Source organism: Grampus griseus (genome assembly GCF_964374135.1).
Source record: "Grampus griseus genome assembly, chromosome: 13".
NCBI classification, from domain to species: domain Eukaryota; kingdom Metazoa; phylum Chordata; class Mammalia; order Artiodactyla; family Delphinidae; genus Grampus; species Grampus griseus.
Window position 1 is genome coordinate 56,006,858 of NC_139007.1, and position 22,755 is coordinate 56,029,612.

The following is a 22,755-nucleotide window of genomic DNA, read 5'->3' on the forward strand; positions in this document are numbered from 1 at the left end:
CAATAGCCATATACTATCCAAAGTAATGAATATACTTAAAGACAAAATACTTAAGCAGTAAGAGAAAGGTTAACTAAAATTCTCATTCACATAGAAAACAGCAATGCTGCTAACTCTTTTTTACAGTGTTTTCATAAATTTTCCACAAGGATTGTATATTTTGTTTTCATTCGTCATTTATGTGAAAATAGTAAGTCTGTTTCTATTTAACTTACTGGAACTTGGATTAAAATGGGTCCTGTTATTTTAATCAGATCAATGTTGTATATCATGAGGATATAGTTTTCTGTTTTCTTGGCAGAGAACTTAAAAAAATTAAGCCCTAGTCAATACAAAACATACGTATATATAAAACCGTAATTTATGGTTTATTTGATTAGATCAATGTTTAATAATATGCTACATGTATTTTTTGTACTGAATATTTACTCATAAATTAATCCAACCCAAAGAAAGAGTACTAATGGAAGCTTCCATCCAAACATAAAAAGTAAACAGAAGACAAACAGCTGTTGCAAAAATCCTATTTTTGAGTCTGGGCTTGATAACAAAAAACAGTTTGGAGAATTTGGCTGCTACCATTTACTCACATCTGTTGAGACTGTACTATTTCAACTCAATATTTGATCAGTGCATGTCACAAGGTAGCAAGTAGTTCTCTAAGTCAGAGAACTTAGAGAAAACACTAAATACTAATTTATGTATGGGATGTTGTACTTCTAAGTGCTTCGTCTTCTATGTAAAGTTTAGCAAATCTGTTCATGAGATGTTTATATTTTTAAGTGCCCCCAGAAGGATCTAGGCATTTGTAGAAAATACATGAAATAGAAAAAGATTAACCCATTCATTGTAATTTAAAAAAATTTGATCTGTCTACCTTTGAACTTCTTGTTATATGAGAACCACTAATTGTCTGGTTTTCAGTTGCAACCAGATACATTCTTACCTGATCAAACCTTTATAATTCCATTTGCTTTGAATCATAACTGAGTATAGGGAAAGTATAATTGGGCCTCACTTTGTTACGCAGGAGACAGAAAGCTTATGCTGGAGATAGGTTGGCATTACTCAAGTGAATAAACAACTAATCTAACAAAAATTCATATGGGAATCTCATATTGACTTCGTAATTCCTCTAGATGTATCTCTCACAATTGCTTTGTTTTCCCTCTGCCAACCAAAATGCTGTAATGAATATCTCTTGGCATTATGAATAAGAAACATTGTATATGAATACTAGCTAGGAGGTAGGTTGTGAGAATTTGGAAGAACATGGTGAAAGTTGGGAAGAATAAATATGCGTGAGTAGTTCCGTAAGCAGTTGGAGGACTGGGCTGCAAGGACACTGAATGATCAGGTAGCGAGTGTTACACTGAGGGAGTATCCCTGGTGGGCTGCCACAAAACTCTGTCCTTGGCCCTGACGCATTCACAATTTTAATCACTGCTTTGGATACATATGAACTTTAGATGATACAAAGTACAGAGGGATGCAAAATTATCTTATCGGGTTGGAAGTGGCCAAGTCTAAAAGGAAAAAAAAAAATCAGAAGAAAGAGGAGAGAAGGAGATGGTGGGAGTGGGGGTAGGGTTTGAGGGAGATGTGTAAAAGGAAGGAAAGAAGGCAGAAAAAGCAAGCAGAGAGGAAGAAAAGAAACGGAGTAAGGCAGGCAGAAAGTAAAATTCCTCGAGTTTTTTTCTTTGTATCTCCTGGACTGCATAAAGTAGCCTCTTGCCTTCCAAAGCAACATCTCTAGAACGTATTGTCCCCATGTGACACCCACAACTCCTAGTCCATTTTCTGTGCGTCAAAGATGATGTAACTTTAAGATCTCCCATATAAATTCTGCCTGTTCTCTAATTCAACATCCCCTTGCATCGGTTCTATTCTAATGATCAAGTTTTGAAAGGAGAGAAACATGCACTTATCTCAATGTTATAAATGTACAGAAGAGTATAACAAAACCTGTAGTGGAATACATTTTCTGTTTTGAAAGAGAGCTTCATGAATAGACGCATTAATAAACACTTAAATGGGAGGATACCTTTTCAGAGTTTAATACTCTGGGGCTTTGGAATCTAGAAAGATGAATCACCTGCCCTCTTTGTGATACGAAATTGAAATTGACAGCTCTGTTTCACTTTTCCTGCTCAATATTACAAAGCCTTTTCCTCATTTGATTTTAGTATATCTCTTCTGAAATATTTGCTGTGATAAGAAAAGCAAATATTAGGTTGCACACCCCATTTTGTGGAGTAAGAGTGATGATGTTCTGACATCAGAGGACCAAATATTCCAGGCTTATTTTTCTGAGAAAAATTTCCTTGCAGATATATTGCCCTCCATAGATCATCCACCCTTCATCCCTCAGTCCATACTTCTTAAATTGGGGGGAAAAAAAGAGAGGCTAGAACACACAAAACCTAATACTAAATGCTTTTGTAAAGCTTAGCTTTATGAATTAACTTTAGCCTTTTCCACTCATGAGGAAAAACTTTCCTGCCTCATTAGATCTTTAATGCAATGTGCTGCATGCACACTGCATTATTAAGTGTGACATTAGGTTATATATTGCATAGTAACTGTAATGTTACTTGGAATCAAGCTGTTCCTTTCCCCTGAAGGTAGAATTAAAACAGGTATTCAAGGGAAACAGCTACTTGCATTGCTCTTTTCTTAATGGGGTGAATTTGAGGATCAGGAGAGTGAAGGGCTTAGCACTGAACCATCCCCAGGAATGGATGGATGGCTGCTGCTCCTTTGTCTTGCAGCGCCTTCGCAATTTGATATCTGAATCTCCCCAAAGGGAATTTTGCTTAATAGATAAGGGGAAAGATAAAAGGCTAGGTCTTTGGGAACTCTTATGGAATGAAATATTTTCATTAAATTCACTTTCTCTTTGTATTGAAAAGGAATATAATTTTCATCTTTGGTACATATAGTCTAATCCATCCAGTAAATATAAGAAAGGCCCTAAAGCAAACTGGAATTGCACTTATTTCTACCTGTGGAAAAGCATATTTCTCTAGCCAATAGAACGATGCCAGTTTAGTTCCTAAATAGCAGGAGAAAATGAAATGTTCTATTGGCTGTACATGCAGTGCTCTGTAAAATTAGAGAAATCAGTGTTGTCCCCAAAAAGGACTAATATGAAAACCTCAAATATAAAATTAATAGAGTCTACAAAGTCCAAGATTGTGGAAAGTTAAAGTTATGCACAGTACACATAACTTACCAATGTCATGTGATGTATGGTTAGAATTCTTTAATGTTATTGGATGAGTTGGTTTATACAGAGCTCTACCTGTTCTTCTGTCCTTTAGTTCTTTTACTAGTTGTGGTTGCCACTGACTTCTCAGTAGACTTTAAGAATATCACTGAAAGAACTTTTTTCCCTCAGTCTTCTGTCCAGCAGGACATCAACCAGACAAAGAAAGAAAAGCAGCATTTGAATGGTCAGAGAGCTGTAGGAATGAGAATTGCAGCAGGAAAATTACTTGAAGCACACATAAGTAGCAGAATGGATAGATACAGAGGCTAGATTGGGAGTTCGGAAACTTTTTCAATTTGTGGTATTCTTAGTGTCTCCATATTTTTCTCACAATGCCTTCTAGATCAACTGAAATATGCCGCAGTAGTTAGGGCTAAACAACTTAATAAATATTTGTAATTTAACAACTTAGCAGTCATTAAAAAATAATGCACATAAATTTAGACAATATAATAATTTCTTTTCTTCATAAATTACCACAATTACTTACTAATGGGATCTTTCTTGCTGAGTAATATTCAAGTTCTCAAAACCGAGAATCAGATCAGACATTGCTGCCTTTATTTTCTGTTTCACATTGATTTTTGTACAATGCTTGTTTTTGTTTTTGTTTATCACAGCATCCACTGAAAACTTTGCTTAACAAAGATATGACATGGCTAAAAATTCAAGTAAACAAAAACATAGCTCAAAATTTTGAGAACATCCTCTAGAGAAATATAGAACTATCTGTTAAAATTGTGGACTACGTAGAGCTAGTTGTTTGTGTGGTGTCCAACCATTATATAGTATTGCTGTATTTCCTTCAAACATTTACAACATCCCACAGTGCCTTTGTGAGTTTACTGAAGTGCCTGGGACAGCTCTGCACAGATTTTGTGAACAGGGGGCTAGATAGATCCTACAGAGTATTGAAACTGCATAGAAACTTGAATGATACCATAGATCCCAGGTCCACTAGAGGTTCTTCATTAGGCAAGTGCAATAACAGAAGTAATTGTTGATAACACTTTCCCCAAAAAAGAAGACTGAAGTCAGGGAATTGAATTCAAATGCTTGATGAGGACCTAGTGAGTGGGATGTAGCAATGGGAACAGAAAGTTAGACAAGAAGCATTTCAAGAAATAGGATTGAGGCACTAATCTGATACAGAAAATAAAGTGAAAACAATATTATGTTGTACCTATGGTTTCCAAATTACAGTAGAGAAACAAAGCAATTGGCTTGACCCATGCTTCATGAAAGTTAAGAAAATAGTTGTTTCCTGGGAAGACCCAGATAATAAGATTAACTTTGGATATGTTGAGTGTGTGATACATTACTGAACAATCATTCAGTACAGAACTGTTACAGGCTGAATTGTTCCCCAAAATTGTATGTTGAAGTCCTAACTCCCAGAACCTCAAAATATGACTGTATTTGGAGAAAGGATCTTTTATTCCAATTAATTAATTAAGTTAAAATGGGGTTCTTAGTGTGGTCCCTAATACACTATGACTGTTGTCCTTATAAGAAGAGGAAGTTAGGACAGAGACAAACACAGAAGGAAGACCATGGAAGAACACAGGAAAAAGATGACCATCTATAATACAAGCCAAGGTGAGAGGCCTAAGAAAAACCAACCCTGCTGACATCTTGATCTCAGATTTCTGTTGTTTACCCAGTCACTGGTCCTTTGTTATGACACCAGGAGCAAATTAATACAGGGACATGGGACAGGATAGAAGATACAGATTGAGAAACCAGGTATGGACATAGTTCAATCCATGAGAGAGGAATGGAAAGTCAATAAGAAAGGATAACCAAAAGAGAGTAAGAGTCTTGGAGACATCTATACACTGAGTATAGAATAAAAGAAAAATGTATCTATCACAGAGACAGAGCTATGACCTCTGTCGTACTCCAGGGGAAGAAGTATCAGAAAAGTCTAATGTAGTAGAAGACCAAGGAGTCAAGAATCTTAAGAATTATCACATGACACATAGAACTGGACAAAAGCCCATTAGTGGTTGCTAGATAAAGCTGATAAATGACCTTTCAAGAAGCACTTTTAGTGAAGTACTAAGGGTGGAAAGCAGGCTGCAGCTTGATAAAATAAAAAAAGGGTGGATGGGTAGAAATAAAGAAAACGAGTGTAATACCACATATCTTAGAGTTTGACAGCAAAACTAACAAATAACCAGAGATAACAGCTAGAGGAGACAACAAAGTTAATTGATGACTTGCAGCCCTGTGCACATTTGATTTGATGGAGAGAGTGAAGATTGGGATACTGAAGGAATTATAGGAGAGTGGAGAAGCAAGCATGTGGGGGAGCCAAGTAAAAATGGCATTTGGAATATGGAGCAGTACATTGATGGAGAAGAGACAGAACTCCTCATCCAAGCCATATATGAAAGGACAACTTATATTCTGAGTATTTGCAAAACTTTTTCCCCCAAAAAACAGTATTCCTCAGAAAAGAAGGTGTTATCTTATAATTGAATCATTACAAAGACCTTACAATGGTATGTACTCTTTGGGGAAGACATATTAGCTGGAAACACCACCAGGAAGTGCTTGGTCTTATTGCATATGAAGAGATTACTTTATGGAGTTGAAGGAAAAATAGAGGCAAAGGAGTTTAACAGAGAATAAGTAATTATTCCTAGGAGGTACAATCTCTAAATTGAAGGATGATATCTTAAACAGTCTTTTAAAAAATTACCTAAGTACTTGACTAAGTAGTTATATAGAGGTGATCATAAATACACACCTTAGGATGAATGAAGTAGACAATGATTTTGATATTATAGAAATGAACACTTGTGGTTTGGGGAAAAAACACCTGGTAACAGTATCATGCATCTATTTAAAATTTCCTGTTTTTCACAACTTAGGTGGAAGCAAAATAGATTCATTCATGAAAATTGTTAGATGATTCAAAAACTGGTTCTAATGTTGCCAAAGCATGGGTATCAAATATGCGTGGAAGAGTTTGGAAAAAAGTTTTTATGAAATGTGAAACCAGTTTTTCATTATTATTATTACTACTATTACTATAAGCCCTCAGGAAAATAGGTTGAATTAATTCTATTCCTTAGTTCATGTTTTATATTATCATTGACCCGCAAAAGGCCCCTCTCTTTTTCTATGTAGTTATTTGTTCTTTTTTCCCCGTTTCCACCCTCATTACTCTCCCATATATATTATCTCATATACTATATGACTGATTATAAGCAGGTATGGAAAATACATTGACAAATCAAATATTGTAACAGATCAAACATTTTTGTATTTCATCTTAAGTCTTAACATCTGGGATACTCAAATTACACACACTTTGGCTCTTTTTATTGGCAAAGTGGGAATTACCTTTAATTCTAAGTTTCTCAAATTGATTTAAGAAATTCGGAATTAATTTACATTGGTCTTTTTTTTTTTTAGAGAAACATATTCCAGAAGAATAATAACATGTAATCCAAATTTTAAATAATCAAAACACATTTGGAAGCTCAAAAGTTTGTGACATTATAGATCTATGTCCCAATGTTCTTCCCAAACTCAATCCCTACCTCCTACTAAATATTTTTATTAATTTATGAAATTCTGAATAGTTAAGTCCTCTTTGAAATATATGAAACATTCTTTCTGCTGCCTTTCTAGACTCCTGTCATTGAGAAAATGTCTGGCTGATTTTGAACAAGCATGCTATGTGAAATTTTGGAAGCTTATCTTAATAGAACCAAAAACCTTTTACATAGATTCACCCCTCATTACTCACAATAATGCCAAGGGCTATAGTCCAGAGAGATATTTATTATTTTATATATGAAAAGACATTAGAATAGGGCTATTTCTCAGTGGAGCAGGGGAATAAAAGTTTTCTGAATTTTAGTTCCTTATAGAGCTCCCTGTAATGAGCTCTTAGAAGACATTAGGAGCTGCAATTTTAAAACCCTGTTTAATCAACCATGGCGAGCTATGTTCCATTCCCTACGGAACAACTCTGAGAGGAATCCGGGTTCCTCCTCTTCAATCCAGAGCATGATCGGGAATTGCTTTGTGGTCAGGGTCTGCTGTGAGAGGCCACAAAGAGCCTAGGGCTGCGAAGCTCGGTCTGTTTGTCAGCATGGAGGAAACTGCAGAATACAAATCATCAGCTTTGTTTTATGAGTGTCTATTTACAATGCTGGGGTGGAATTTTTTAAAAAGCACTGTAGCATTTGCATCGAGTCTGTCACTCAAGCTCCAGTGTTGATTCCTATCCTGTAAATGATCTTGCTTTCCTATTTTTTTATCCTTTCTGCAAGGTTACTGTCAATGTCAGAGGATGTAAACCTCAAGCATACATTGTATGGGGCTCGGCATGCATGTGGGAAGGAAAGAAGTTTGTTTAACGAAAAGGGATAACAGCATTCATTCAAACTAAGCATAGTTGATTGCACAGGGGAAAGTGTATCTTCTTTGGGAGTTTTGATTGAATTTTATCATGATATAAAATTTGCTGCTACACTTCTTTTTCTTTGACCAACAACATTTCCCAGCTTAGCTTATAGTCTAGGTAGAGTGCCTGTGAAATGGAGTGATGTCTTTGCTGAAATCATTCAGACCCACAGAAAGTGAGTGACCCTCAGGGATGGGTAGAAATCTCCCAATTTTAACAAAGATCCTTCTCTGTTTGGGAATTTTAAAGCTCAAGCTACGCACTAGGAGAATGACAGGAGGGGCTGTGTTTGGTTCCCTGGAACTTAACCTATTTCAGCAAGCCTGCAATACCAGGGAAAATAACACATGAATTTATATTTGTGTCAGGCTTGCTGTTGATGGGTAAGGTTCGTATAAAGGTTACTCCTAAAGAAGTGTCTATCATTCTCACTCTGCACGCTCATGATTTCTGCTTCTTCCAAATCCTGCCCTCTAGAGCAATACAATAATTTTAAAATAATAACTAAAACATGATTTAATGACCCACCTCCAGTCCTGTAATGATTACTCATCTCCTCTCTTGTAGCTCACAGCAGTTGGAGGACAATTGACATTTACTGTATCATACGACCTTGAAGAAGAGGAGGAAGATACAGAACACGTACTCCAGCTCATGATCATCTTAGAGGTAGAGTATGGAAAGTGTCATTTATATTTAACTGCTTTACACTCTTACGTTATTTGAGGTTACTCCTTACTTGGCTAGTTTAACATTAATTTACATACTACTAGAAAAAAATATCATATTTTGGGAATTTTTTTATGCCAGTCTTATGTTTCACTCTGAGACATAACTAAAAGACTGAGCATAGGCATTGGGTTCCAATGGTAAATGGGAGTTTTACAGCAGATTTGGAATTTAAATTTAAAACTTAATGACCATTTTCCCAAGAATATAAGGATACTGAGAGTATTTGGGCAAATGGCAGATTTACATAGTTGTACTTTTTCCATCTCTCCTTGCTTCCAAGTAGATTTTATTGTTTATTTCTTTGTTTATATTAGGTAGAAGTAAATGGAAAAGGAAACATTTATTTAGGTGCAGTTAAATCGAATTCAAAACTCCTAATTTAGGTAAGAAAAATATAGGAGAAACTGCTTTCGGGATTTGGAGGGCCGTAGGCAGTTCCCAAATGCTAGAAGGCTAAAGTTATCACAAAGGCTGTCTTCCATCCTTTCTCATACTCTTCCTTTCACATAACACATGCCCTCCTCCCCTCAGCTCACACAGAATCACACATTTCATGCATATTTATGAGTCCAAACGGATCTATGTTGATTTAGCACGAGGCTCTGTTGTTTTTTGTCTTGAAACTTCCATGCATGAGAATCAATTAAAAAAATTCTTTCCCCAAAATGAATGTTCCCAGTATTAGATGAAGTGATCTGGGTGATATATATATCATTACATATGTATGTGTATGAAACTAGAAGTATGTCATGGAATTCCTTTGAGATAAAAGGGATTCTCTAAATGTAAAATGTTGAGAAGTTACATATTATTAATACGAATGAACTAAGATAAAATGTTAACCCAAATGGTAATGATCATTATCCTATTGTGAACATTAAACTGCAGGTTTTTTTCTTGTTTGTTTGTTTTTCCCCCAGATAGAAGAGTCCTTTAAAACAATAGCTTCATACACTGTTCTAAGTTTTCTTCCCTATTTTCCTATACAACCCCCACTCACCATAAAATAGTATATTTGAAATATGCAATTTTTGTACACTTCTGTAAAACTGAGACATTTGTAATCACATATATCTATGAGTTGCCAGGTATTTATTATTTTAGTTAATGGGGGAAGCAAAGCCATGCGTAACCAGGGAGCTTATACTTTGTGATGCATCTGGTTAAGGCTAACATTTGAATTGTTTTCTCTGCCTTTTGTACATACTAGAAATATGCTGACTGACAGGGGAAGCTAACCTGAAATTAAAAGCCTACAGAGGATAATCCACAGAGAAGAGAATCCCTTTCTTCACAGTTTTACCCTTTTATACTTTCTTTTTCTCTTTAGGGAAATGACTTGAGAATCAGCACAGCCCAAGATGAGGTGTATCTGCAACCATCTGAAGAACATATTAATGTGTTGTCACTTAAAGAAGATTTATTTACCATACATGGCACAAATTTCCCAGTCAGTAGGAAAGAGTTTATGACCGTGCTTGCGAATTTAAAGAGAGTCCTTATACAAATCACATACAGCCTTGGGATGGATGCCATCTTCAGGTAAACTCAAGAACTGCATCTCCCAGCGTTCACACATTTACCTTGGGGCAAACACGCATGTGCTGAGTGACTGAAGATCCCTAAGGTTTGCTGTCTTCAAATAGTAGATAAGAACGGAGCACTGGTTTTCTGAAAAGTGTTTCTATTAAGCTTTAAAATTTTACATACCCAAGATGAATTTGTCTTAGTCATTTTTTAGTATTGATGATTCTTTTTCAATTCTGCCAGAGCATGCAATAAGAATGATTCCCATACTGAGAAATGCTATACTGGAAAAGAGTCTCCTTTATGATGACTCAGATAGTGGAAAACTAAAGTGATACAATTCCAGGATACCCGTATTCAGAAAGTGGTTTGTAAAATATTTTCTTCCATTAATTAATTCAGTCGTCTCTGACTTAATAGTATATAGTTTATGATGAGAAATATAAGCACCTTCATTTAAGTAACTACAAGGTTTTTTTAAAAAAAAATACTGTAATACTGTAATGGCTGCATGATATAAAGGAAGGTATGAGCTTTGGAGGTAACCTGACTAGGAATTAAATTAGCTCTATTGCTTATTGTATGTGTGACCTTTGGCAAGTGGTTGGTCCTTGTGGAAACTTGATTTCTTCAAATGTGAAGTGGAGAAAACAGTGCCTACCTTTCAGGGTCATTGTGAAAATTATATGTGATAATTATGTAAAGTGCTCTTTACCTAGAACGCTTTCAAAGGATTATTCCTTTCTGTTCTCCATTTTTTTTCCTTAAAGAGGGAGCTCCCTGACTTGAACCAAACATCCATAAGGGGCTGACTGTAGGCTGCTGTGCTTTTCATTTTTAAAACAATGATGGGGCTTCCCTGGTGGCGCAGTGGTTGAGAGTCCGCCTGCCGATGCAGGGGACACGGGTTTGTGCCCCGGTCCGGGAAGATCCCACATGCCGTGGAGCGGCTGGGCCCGTGAGCCATGGCCGTTGAGCGTGCACGTCCGGAGTCTGTGATCTGCAACGGGAAAGGCCACAACACTGAGAGGCCTGCGTACCGCAAAAAAAAAAAAAAAAAAGATGTATTTTTCTGACAAAATTTTGACTTTGTGTCTAAATGAGCTCTTTTCCTTTCTCCTTTTCTACTCTAATAGTAAATAACACAAGCTCTCGTGGCAATTTTGTCCTAAATCAGGTTAATTCGATGACCAAATGTGACCCCAAACCGACAACTTGGCATAACCATAATCAAAGCAATGTCTCCAATACTGATTTATCTGCAAAAGGGTTTTTTTTATTACTGATGCTCCCCTACCTCCTTCATTTGCTTGCATGGCCTAGTTTGTCTTTCATTTGTAGTACTTTAACTAAGCGTAATCATCATTACCATCTCCCAAAGGAGAGTATCGCAGATTCATAAACAGAACCACTGCCAAACAATGTACCTCTTCTGTGGAGTCAATTCTGCTAGAAGCTGGGTTAAAATGCCATGAAGATGAGAAGCAGCACTTAGGAATTAATTATGTTTTTTCACATTTAGTAAATAGAGATTGCCACGATGTTTAACAAGTACAATGAGATGAGTCCTCTGGATTTCAAAATAAATGACAAGCAAATTGACAAAAAGTGGCTGGGGGAATTATTTATTTTTGCCAGCATTGTTTCTCAGACTAGTTAATCCAAAGACATGAATCCCCCTGATTCATGTCAGATAATTTTAGTGTCTACCCATCTGAAAATCACTAGTTTCATTTGGGCCTGCTGAGGTTTCCCCATACACGAACAACGTGTTCACAGAGTGTGTCTATGGGATCTGACACAGGAACTAATCCAAGTAGGTGATGCTTTCTGCGGCCTACATTTTGTAAGGCACTGTGGTTCAAGAAGTGAAAGCCATATCTTATTTGAAACTCCTACCCACTTCAGGTGAGCCGAAAGTCAGCATGAATCCCGAGTCAGTACGCTTGTTATATTTTATTTATCTCTTATCTACTAGTAGATTGAGTCATATTTGTAAAACATCATTTGAATTGATTTCAACTTGTCTTGCACAGTAGGCTTCCAACTTGGTATACAGCTTGTGTGCAAGCACAAGTAAATTGAAGCTATCTCAACAGAAATTCATGTTTAGAATTACTTAAGGAAGATTTATTTCCAGGGTAGTTCTCTCAGCAAATGGGCTTACGTTCCTCCTGTTATGGAGGAACTGGAATTGAATAGTAGAGGGAGAAGTGGGCTGCAGGTCAGGATTTTGACTTCTGTTTTCAACTTAGCTATTTAACAGTTGTAAACGTAAGTGTCATTTTGACCTCTTTGGATTCAGTCACCTCATCTGTAAAATAAGGATGAGGACAATTGCTTGCCAACGTCAGAAAGTCACTATGAGAATGGAATTAGAGGACTGCAAAAGCATTTTGCTAATGGCAAATCAGCACACAAATCTGAAGCCTTTCTATCTGACCTGCATCATTCCAGGGAATACCATTTTTTCCAAGTACCGTTAAGACTTGGAGACATCTAGAATAAAGCATGGACTGATATTTCTAAAACTGAGACCATTTTTGCTGTCATTCTTTTCGACAATGCTGAGAGGCCCATACGATGAAATTAATTGATTTCCTTCTCATTGCCCTCATTGATAAGATGAAGATAAAAATGGAAAATTTTTCATTCTTCCTTTAAGAATGTAAGAGAAATCAACTTAACCTGTGTATCTTTCTCCTTTAAATTTACCAAACCTTGTTTTTAGTAGCATCCTTGATATTTAGCTTGATATTTTTTCTTATGCCCTATAGTAGACATTAGTACAGTTCATCAAATTTTTAATCTCCTCCTTTTGGAATATTGCATTTCCTTTGAGGGTAGATGTAGTCATAGGACTTGGTTTGGCCAATGAAATCTGAGCTGAAATGATGTATTATTCCTCTCCTCCTCCCCCCAAGCCCTGGAAAAGCATTGAATTGCCAGTTTGAGACTCTGTGGAGCTTACTTAGCTACCAGAAGATCAAAACAGCCTGAAATATTGACAGCACACATAGGTCAGCTACCCAGAATAGTTACCCAGACCTGTGGAGGATTTCACATGAGTAAACTTTTGTTTTCTGTTAAGCCACTGAGAATTTGGAGTTGTCTGTTACCACAGCATAACTGAGCCCATCATGACTTTATTGTGATGCAACCCATGTGTCTTTATTGCTTGAAAAGAAATACGAAATTTCTCCAAGGCAAGATGTTTTCACGTGACTTTTAATAGTAAATTTTTTGGCATGGGTATCAAAAATATTACACAGAATTTACATAATAAATAATCTAGAAAAATCCTTATAAAGAGAGGAGTGTTTTGAGGCTTGTGGAAATAGTGTTGATAGTATACTTCTACCTTTTGAAATTAATGATACAGGTAATCGCATTTTGAAGAAATTATTATGACGAGGGCTCTCAGGCTCTTAAAAAGATTTATGTAACTTGCTCTTGGGAAGAGGTTCAGCCAGGGTTTATGCCCACATGTGTTTTCTCCCCATTATCTTTGACTACCTCCCAAATGTATTCTGTAACATTGGATTCATTCAGTCTGCCAGCATTTACTGAGTGCCTTCCCTGTGCATTTGAGTTGCAGCTCTGTCTTCCGCAAAAAGAATACCTAGCTTTCAAGATTGAATGCTAAGGTGAGAAAATGATGTATCCAAGACATCTGACCTGCTATCTAGTATATGTTGGGAGGCAATGTCGAGTAACAGGCTAGCCATTGGGTTTGGGTTTGAGTCTGTGCTGCACCATTTGCTAATGGTATTATAGTGACAAGGCACTTTACTTCTCCGAGCTTCAGGTTCTGGCTTTGTAAATGTGGACAAAAACATGATTACCACATTAGTTTCATTGATATTTAAAGGAGCTATGTCTCAAGTTCCCATGATAGTGCACAGAAGACACTCAGTACACCGTAATTATTATGTGATAGTTCTAGGCTAAGGAAAGAGGATACAAAGATGGATAAAGGATCGTTGAATCCAAAGAAGGCATAGTCGAGTATGAAAGGCAGACATATAGTAGCGTTTATGGTAGTATAATAAAGAGTGCAATGGAAGTGTGCATAGAGCATCCTGGTGGAACTAGGGAGGAAGAGATGAATTCTTATATTAGCATTTAATATATTTTTGATGAATGGCTGCAACAATAGCAGATTCTGTCAGTTATTTTCCTTACTTGGTATGGGATTGAAAATGTTTGGAGAAAATGTCTAGCTCGTTCCCAGATGGCCCACTCAGACATTGAATGAACCAGTGAATGATTCTGTTGCCTTTTTAGGAATGAAATAAAAATGATCAGCCTTCACTAATTGAGTAGTACTTTGTGGAACTTCCACAGGACAGAGGCTAAAGGAAGTTCTAAGTCATCATCTTATGTTTTGTCAAAAATGAAATAGAACAAAGCACCTGAACAGCGATAAAATCTTTATGGTGACGAACCTGAAGTAACATTTGTTTAAGTAGAATTAAATAGATATCTTCTATACAAAAAAGGTGAATTAAGAATATAAAAGAGTTTTAAGATCGAATGTCCTGTTGTTTAAAGAATACTTTGGGTTTTTTTCTTTTTTGTGTGTGAAGCATGACATAGCTAACTCTGGTGGAAAATATAGGAAAACAAAAACATTAAGAACAATCTTTAAGACAGTTCCAGGACAGTGTTTCTTATATGATTCCAATATTTTCAATACTAGCTTATATAATTATGTCTTTTCTCTTCATCCATCACTCATAATAATAAAGAGAATAAAGAGAACTAGCCAGATAAAACATTTGATTCAGTTGATTTAGTTGACAAATCTTCGACAGTTCATGCATCTCCAAACTTTAGTACTTTATTACTATCAGCATTATGGATTTAAATAAATGCAGCCTGTATCAAGAAAATAAAATGACCGTATTGAAGGGAAAAAAAGAAGAAACTGTGGCCTTCTTCATGAGTAACACTAAAAACTGTTAAACACATTAAAATCCCATTTAACAAATAGCAGAACCTAATGAACATTGGGACTGCTCAGTGAATACTAATGTGCGATATTGCTGGGAAAGATGTTTGAGTGTTGAAATTTCTCATAGCTCAAAATGGTTACATAGATTAAGGAGAGGAACATCTGTTGTTTCAAAAGACAAATGAAGGTTGGCAGTTCGTTGAAAATATTTTTGTTTTTGTTTTGTTCTATTTTAAATTGTTTCTTAAAGCAGTCAATTACTCATTTTTCTAATTTAAAACATTCCAGTAATCTTTCTTTATGTTTTGCTCATTAATTTTATATTGAAAATCCTGGGATTATATCTATATACAATTGACCAGGCTGCTGTTTAGTAAGTTGTGAAAGTCTTTTGTATGATAATCAACTAGTATAGTAATCATGAAATCATCTAATTCTGAAATTAAAGTGATCAGAAATACAAGTTTGTCATGCGACAGTCCATTAATTGCAGACAATTAGATGTCACAATAAATTCAGATGAGTTCTGGCCTCTGGCCTCAAGTCCTAATGCTAGCAGTTTTCAATTTATTTTCTTTGTTAGATAAAACAAGTAAGTTTTCTTCTACTTATCTGATTTTATTCATCTGAAATGTGGATCCTGGCTTCAGTGTATCATTTGTTATGGAGTATGTTGCACATTGTTTGTAATATAACTACATTCCATTCATCTATCCATTTATTTATTCATTTATGTATGTATTTGGTCTTGTATCCATCCATTTATCCACCTATCTATTCATCTGCCCACTACCTGTCTATCCTTCTATCCATCCAGAGATTCATCCATCCAACAAAAATGTGTTGAGCATGTATTGACGTGATCAGGCTAGGTAGAGACGACACAGCAGGGTCTCTGTTCTTAAGGAGTACTCATAAACTCATGTTAGCATAAACAAGTACTATCCTTATTTTAGTAACTCTTCCAAACCTTATGTTGTGTTAAAAATTGCCAGATCTAGGAATTTCACTCCTCGTTATATACCCCAAAGAATTAAAAGCAAGCACTCAAAAATAGTTGTATACAAATGTTTATAGCAATATATTTACAATAGCCTAAAAGTAGAAATAGCCAACCATCCATGAACAGATGAATGGAATAAGAAAATGTGGTATATTCATGCAATAGAATATTACTCATCCATAAAAATGAATGAAATACTGATATGTGTTATAACGTGGATGAACCTTGAAAACATTATGCTAACAGAGAGAAGCCAGACACATTTGTATGAAATATCCAGAAGAGGTAAATCCATGGAAACAGAAGCAGATTCTCAGTTGCCAGAGGTTGGGGGAACAGTGGACTAGAGTGTGACTGCTTGATAGATACTGGGTTTTATTGTGGAAGGGGGAGGGGGCTAATGAAAATGTTTGGAACTAGATAGAGATGTTGGTTGTACAACACTGTGAATATATTAAATGACACTTGAAAGTGGTTAGTTTATGTTATGTGAATGTCACCTCAATTAAAAAAATATTGCCAGTGACACTTCATATACAAGTTTATTTGGTGGAAAAAATTACCGTTTGAAATTTTTTTTCAATCTCTGTGTAACCTGAACACTGTAAAACAGTGATTTTTAATGCTTGTAGGATTAAGAAAATTGGAGTAAAAACAATAAAGATTTTAGAAACTTGTTGCTGAAAAGCTTACCACTTGGTTAAAGGTTGTCACTTCTGAAGATACATTTAATGAGCTGATTAACTTTGTTCTCTGGCTTGATTACAACATAGATTCTCAAACTGGCAAGCTCTTTGGTAATTGTGAATCGCCAAACAATAAAAATCTACCACCACTCTTAAGAAAGCAACTAAAAATGCATACCCTAGCAAGAATCAGTTACATCTTTTTTATGGTTAAATAATGGCATATTATGTGTTATGGAGATCTATCAGTCATTTTAAAAAACAATAATTATCATTATGAATCAATAGCAGTCATTTAATTTTGTGCTCTTAGAGTTTATTTAAAATTTATTTTAATACATTAAAATGACAAAAATCTAGTTTTGGGGATAGAAATAGTATTTCTTGTACTACTCATGTAGTCATTTTGATCCTGTTGCAGCAGTCAATATATGTTAATAAAATGCCTAGCATTTTATAACCACGTATATGAGCTATGTACTATATCAAGAGCTTTACATTCATTATTTCATTTAATCCTTTAATCAAGCTCATCGTGTATGGACTCTTGTTTTATCTCCATTACATAGATGATGATATTGAGGCCAAGAGATGTTAAGTAATTTTTCCTAGGCTACAGGACTGGTAGATGTCAGAGACAGGATATGAATCTTGATCTGTCTGACTTCTGAGTTTGTGTTCTTAACAATGAAGATTTTACATTTTGTTTTTTTTAATGGGAAAAAGCCAATAAGACACTAATAACATTTATTTAAATTGTGAATGTATATTGGTTGCATATTTGGAAAGAAATACATACACACACTATACATATATACTATTTATGTAACAGCATTTTTCAGTTTGACCAAACCAGCTTTTCCTAGGAATAATGAATGATACCAAATCTCTGTGCTAAAATCACCAGATTGTACAGAAGTGCCAATAAAGTGAAGCCCGTAAGTACAGAAAACAGTGAATTTAATTTAGGCCCAAAACAATTTAGGAAAATAGTTCTAACTAATTCAACTGAGCATTTGAAAAAGTTTCACTTTTACCTACCAACATGAAGATCTATCTCTGAGAAAAAGCAACCAAAATAATTTCCATCTTTCTTTTCTTTCTTTTTCTTTTTTTTTGCTTCCATTTTTCTTTAAGTTTAAAATGTTGGACTGAATATTAATATTATGTCCTTCTGCTTATCTAGTTTAAATATTAAAAATAAGTCAGTCATATGAGTGTTTTCTGTTTTAAAAATTCCTTCAACTATGTTTTTTTTTTTTGGCTGCGTTGAGTCTTCGTTGCTGTGCACGGGCTTTCTCTAGTTGTGGCGAGCGGGGGCTACTCTTCGTTGCAGTGCGCAGGCTCCTCATTGTGGTGGCTTCTCTTGTTGGGGAGCACAGGCTCTAGGTGCGCGGGCTTCAGTAGTTGCAGCACATGGGCTCTGTGGTTGCGGCGTGGCAGGCTCTAGGGTGCACGGATTCAGTAGTTGTGACTCGTGGGCTCTAGAGCACAGGCTCAGTAGTTGTGGCACATGGCCTTAGTTGCTCCACAGCATGTAGGATCTTCCCAGACCAGGAATCGAACCCATGTCCCCTGCATTGGCAGGCGGATTCTTAACCACTGCACCACCAGGGAAGCCCCTTCAACTATGATTTTAAACTCTGTATCTCAAAAAAAAGGGGGGGGGGGGTAGTGGAATCAAAACACATAGCCAAAAACCAAGAAATGAGCAAGAATAGTCCTGTCTTTTCAACATTTGATTGTGGTACTGGTTGTGAGCACTTTTAACTGGGCTGACTTTGCCTAATATGATGAATGACCAGAGCATCAAGTTATGGATATTCATTTGCCTTCTTTTTCAACATAAAAATTTGCTTATATTTACATCATTGTTTCTGTACTATTCCTCAAGGGATGTAACACCTAGGAGTCTGTTGCTTATTTACCATTTCTTTTTCCTTCTACTCCAGGCTGAGCTCTGTTGGCCTTGAATCTGCTGTCCCCTATCCTACTGACAGAAGCATTGCAGCAGCTGTGGAAGTTTGTCAATGTCCATCAGGGTATACTGGCTCCTCCTGTGAAGTAAGTTTGCAAGAATATAGCTTCAGTGCATTCTAAGTTCCTTCAGCATTATTTTCCATAAACTATTCTAAAATAAGCTTAGTTTTTTCATCAAGGATTGCACAAATGGTAGTGTATTATTAGCTAAAGAAGAAACTCCAACGTCTGCGAAAAAGTCATGACTTTCAAATAGTGTTACTCATGTAATGCCATCTTGAAATCAGGTTTCTTGTAGAGATATTTTGCATTATGACATATAGCTAAAAATCTGATGTTTCTTTAAGTGTTTGTTTTTGATTTAATCTGTTGATGAAATAGGATAAATGATGGTGGAATAATATTTCAATATATTTCTCTTTCATTTCCACCTGAGTACTTACGAGGAATTTAGCACTATTTCTTTTCTTTTTCACCCTTTCTACATTTTTTAATCTACTTTATTCCTAAGAATACAACCAAATCACAATCATCTGAAGGGCTCAGTCTTTAAAATGTCCAGAACATAATATATGGAAGAAATACCTTGATCTAGAAAATTTTCTACAGGTCTTTGATTTGTCTAGCACCTAAAGTTTGAGATATTTATTGCTGTCTCAATATTCTAGATTTATAATAAGATTAATGTTCCTTACTTAATATCACAGTGTGTCATTCTAAGGTAATAATTTTTATTTACTTTTATGCATTTTCTTTAGGTAGTTTGAAAATTGATTTTACTTGAAATCTGGTCAAAAAAATATAAACACCATTTCCCTTATAGAGGGCATGGCTTGCGGATAAATGGGAACTTAAATTCTTTAAAAATGGTGCCTTTAAGGAATCATCTGACTGTACCAAGATGTTCCACTTCAGCACACTATCCCATTATGCCATTTACAGAAATACCCTAGGCCTTGCTTTGTCGTTTCTCTTGTACTTTAAAATAATGCATGCTACGAGAGGATACTCAGGGCTTAGAGTCATATTGGTGACAAATGTGTTTTCTTTAACTGGGCTCAGATTCACCTATCTGGAAATAAAACTAAATGTAATTCACTGTCACTTTTCCAAAATTCAAATAGAGAAGAGAAAAATAATCATGGAAATGAATTAGCTCTGTCAACCCAAATTTGATTTTACATGTAAAATAAATACTGTACTTGATGAAAAGTATTTTTTTATTAAGAGCCTAGCAGTTTTTATTTCAAACCAGAAAGCTCTCTTTGAACCTTTATGTTCTTATTTCAACTGAAATAATAAATACCTTGATTCTATTCTTGGTTTAGCACTTATTCCCGCATTGGTTACTCTCAGTGCTCCTCATCATCTTTTATACAAATTTAAAATGCCCATTGAATCTAAAATTGTCTGAATATTAGAATTATTTAATTGGTTATGCATTTTGTTTCTTTTCTTTCTTCAAAAGTATTTATTAAGAATCTTTGGTAAATTCTGCCCTAGATGCTGAGGGGATTATCAAGAAGATTACACCACAATCCCTGTTCTTAAAGAGCTAACAGTCTGTCTAGGGAGACAGAACAAATACCTATGAAAAATTGGATCACAGCACTATATAATTAAGGCACCAGTAAGTGGTACAGAACATAAGTGCAATAATCTTTCAAAGAGATGAGCAATTCCAGTGGAGAGAGACGTCACAGAAAGTATCCTAGGGTGGAAAAACCTCAAATTGGATGCTAAATAATGGTAACAATTAGGTAGGAAGAGAGAGAAGCAAGCGAGTGTGGGAGAGTCAGAACAAAGAAGCAGAGCAGGGATAAGAAAACCTTCCTGTGCCTCTCACATGATAATTGATAAATCAAGTTACTTTGGAATCCATAAAAGAATTTAGTTGAATCAGAAGACAATGAACTCTGGAGTTTCTCTCTGGCTTCTTAGTTTTTTCTACTCTCTAATGATTCCTTCTTTTCTTTGAAACTTCCTATCCTTAAACTCACTATTATCTATTCCTTTCCTTTCGTAAATTCATTTGCTTTTTTATTGAGTTCCTAACGCCAGGCACTCTAGTTTCGTTATCACTAATATCCCTGGATCCTTTAAAAGCTGAGTAAACTCCAAAGACAATGTCTTAATTCTAGCTTACCAAAAACACATTCTATAACTCCCTTATAAAATCGTTCTCTTCTGTTTTGTTTGGGTCCACAATGTTGATTCAGAATCTTTTTTTTCCTCATTTCTACTTCTTATAAATCCCCCCACAGTTCATCTTTCAAATATTTTCATACTTTCCTAGTATCATCGTAATTCATTTCACTTGACAAGTGGAACAGGTGAGGAAGTGAAAGCAAAGTTGGGTACTAAAAAAAGTTGTTTTGATTCAAATCTCAGTTCCCTCTTCTATCAAAGAAAGTTTAGATAAATATGATAAATTCAATGAAGAAAATAAACAGGGTGCCTTGATAGAGGTACTGAGAATGGGTATAGGAAGATTAGATGGGAGGGACTGCTTTATGAGAGGTTGTCAGGAAGGTTTTCTGAGGCGGTAGCATCTAAACTGAGTTTAGGGTCAGCTTAGGTAAAGGAGCTGAGGAGGAAATGAAACAGAGTTTGGAGTCGGCAAGGAGCTGAGTTGGGGCAGGTATGGCTGAAGCTTATAGCAAGCAAGTAAGAAAGTGGCACAAGGTATGATTGAAGGAGGCTGGCCATTCAGAGCTTTGCATGCATGATAAGAACTTGTGGTTTTATTCTAAATGCAATGGAAAGAAGGCTTTAAGCTGGGTGATGCCATGATCTGAGTTTTATATTTTTTTGAAAAAGTCATTATAACTACAGTGTGTAGAACCTATTGTACATGGCAGGAATGGTAGGAAGGAAAATGGTTAATATGCTACTGTGGTAGAATGCAGTGATGATAGTGGTTTGTTAGTATAATGACAGAGGATGTAGAAAGACATGTGTTTATTCTAAATATATTTTGGTAGTAGAACCAATAGGACTTACTGATAGACATGCCATGGGAGAGTTGAAAAAACTGAAGGTTTTAAGAATGAGTCAGATGATGAGCTTGAGCAATTGGATGTGGTGCCATTTACTGAGCTGAGGAAAACTGGGAGAGGAACAGCTGTGATGGGGAGGATGAAATCAATGATCCATTTTGGAAATATTAGGTTTGAAAGAGCTGTGAAGTGTATTGTCCATGTCCAATGTAGGTCCTGAACTCAGAATATCTGTCTGGTCTATAGATATGTATTTAGAAGGAATCATCAACTAGGGGACTAAATAAAATGACCTGGGAGAAACTGTGGAAAGAAAAAGAAAAGTGACTAAGCCCCCAGGAGCTCCTGACAATGAGAAGTAGGTTGAAGCAGAGGAGACAGCAAAGAAATGGGGTGGAAACTTTGGGACTGTAATATCATGGAAGTTTCTAGAAGAGGACTTTTGAGGGAGATAGGAATCAACTAAACCATATCTTGATGAGAGAACAATAAGGTGTTGATTGTAGAATTGTGTATTAGGTTTGGCTCCCTGGAATTTGGTGGCATGGACCAGGGCAGTTTTAATCAAGTGGTGATAGCACAGGACTGATTAGGATGGAATGAAGCATAAAAGGGAAGTGAGGAAGAAAAAACATTTTTTTTTTTAGTTTTTTTCTTGTTTTAAACTTCTATCGGAGTATAGTTGATTTACAGTGTTGTGAAAGTTTCAGGTGTACAGCAAAGTGAATCAGTTATACATACATATATATATATATATCCATTCTTTTTAGCGCAGTCTTACTGAAAAGAAAAACAGGGAGGTAACTGAAAGTTATAGGATATTAAGGAAGTAATTTTGTCTTTTTTTTCTATTAGCTGATTTTTGATGGAGACACTAGATCATATTTTCAAGCCGATAGTAATGATCCAACAGAAAGGAAGGCTATTACTGATGCAGCACAGAGAGGAAATACTGGGAAGACAATAGATAATGGAATACAGATTGCAAGTGCAGTGATATTCCTTTGAGAGCATGAAGAATCCTGCATGCCTGTTCCAGAGGGGAATATGACAAATGGAAATATACACTTATGCTTGTGGACTTGGTAGTGGAAATTTGGCTTCCAATGGCTTTAATTTTCTCTGTGACTAATGAGATGAAATTACTGGCTAAGAGAGAGGTGTAAAGAGTTGG

At 35.8% G+C, this 22,755-nt stretch overlaps 1 protein-coding gene across 1 annotated transcript in view; it reads left to right on the top strand.

Moving 5' to 3' along the window:
- The window catches only part of LAMA2 (laminin subunit alpha 2), a 606,716-nt gene that overhangs the window by 339,348 nt on the left and 244,613 nt on the right, over positions 1–22,755 (top strand). Inside the window, exons 13-15 of the mRNA XM_082668794.1 lie at positions 8,265–8,366; positions 9,760–9,971; positions 18,555–18,666. Of these exons, the coding sequence (XP_082524920.1) occupies positions 8,265–8,366; positions 9,760–9,971; positions 18,555–18,666 (426 nt within the window). The remainder of the gene's footprint in view (positions 1–8,264; positions 8,367–9,759; positions 9,972–18,554; positions 18,667–22,755) is intronic.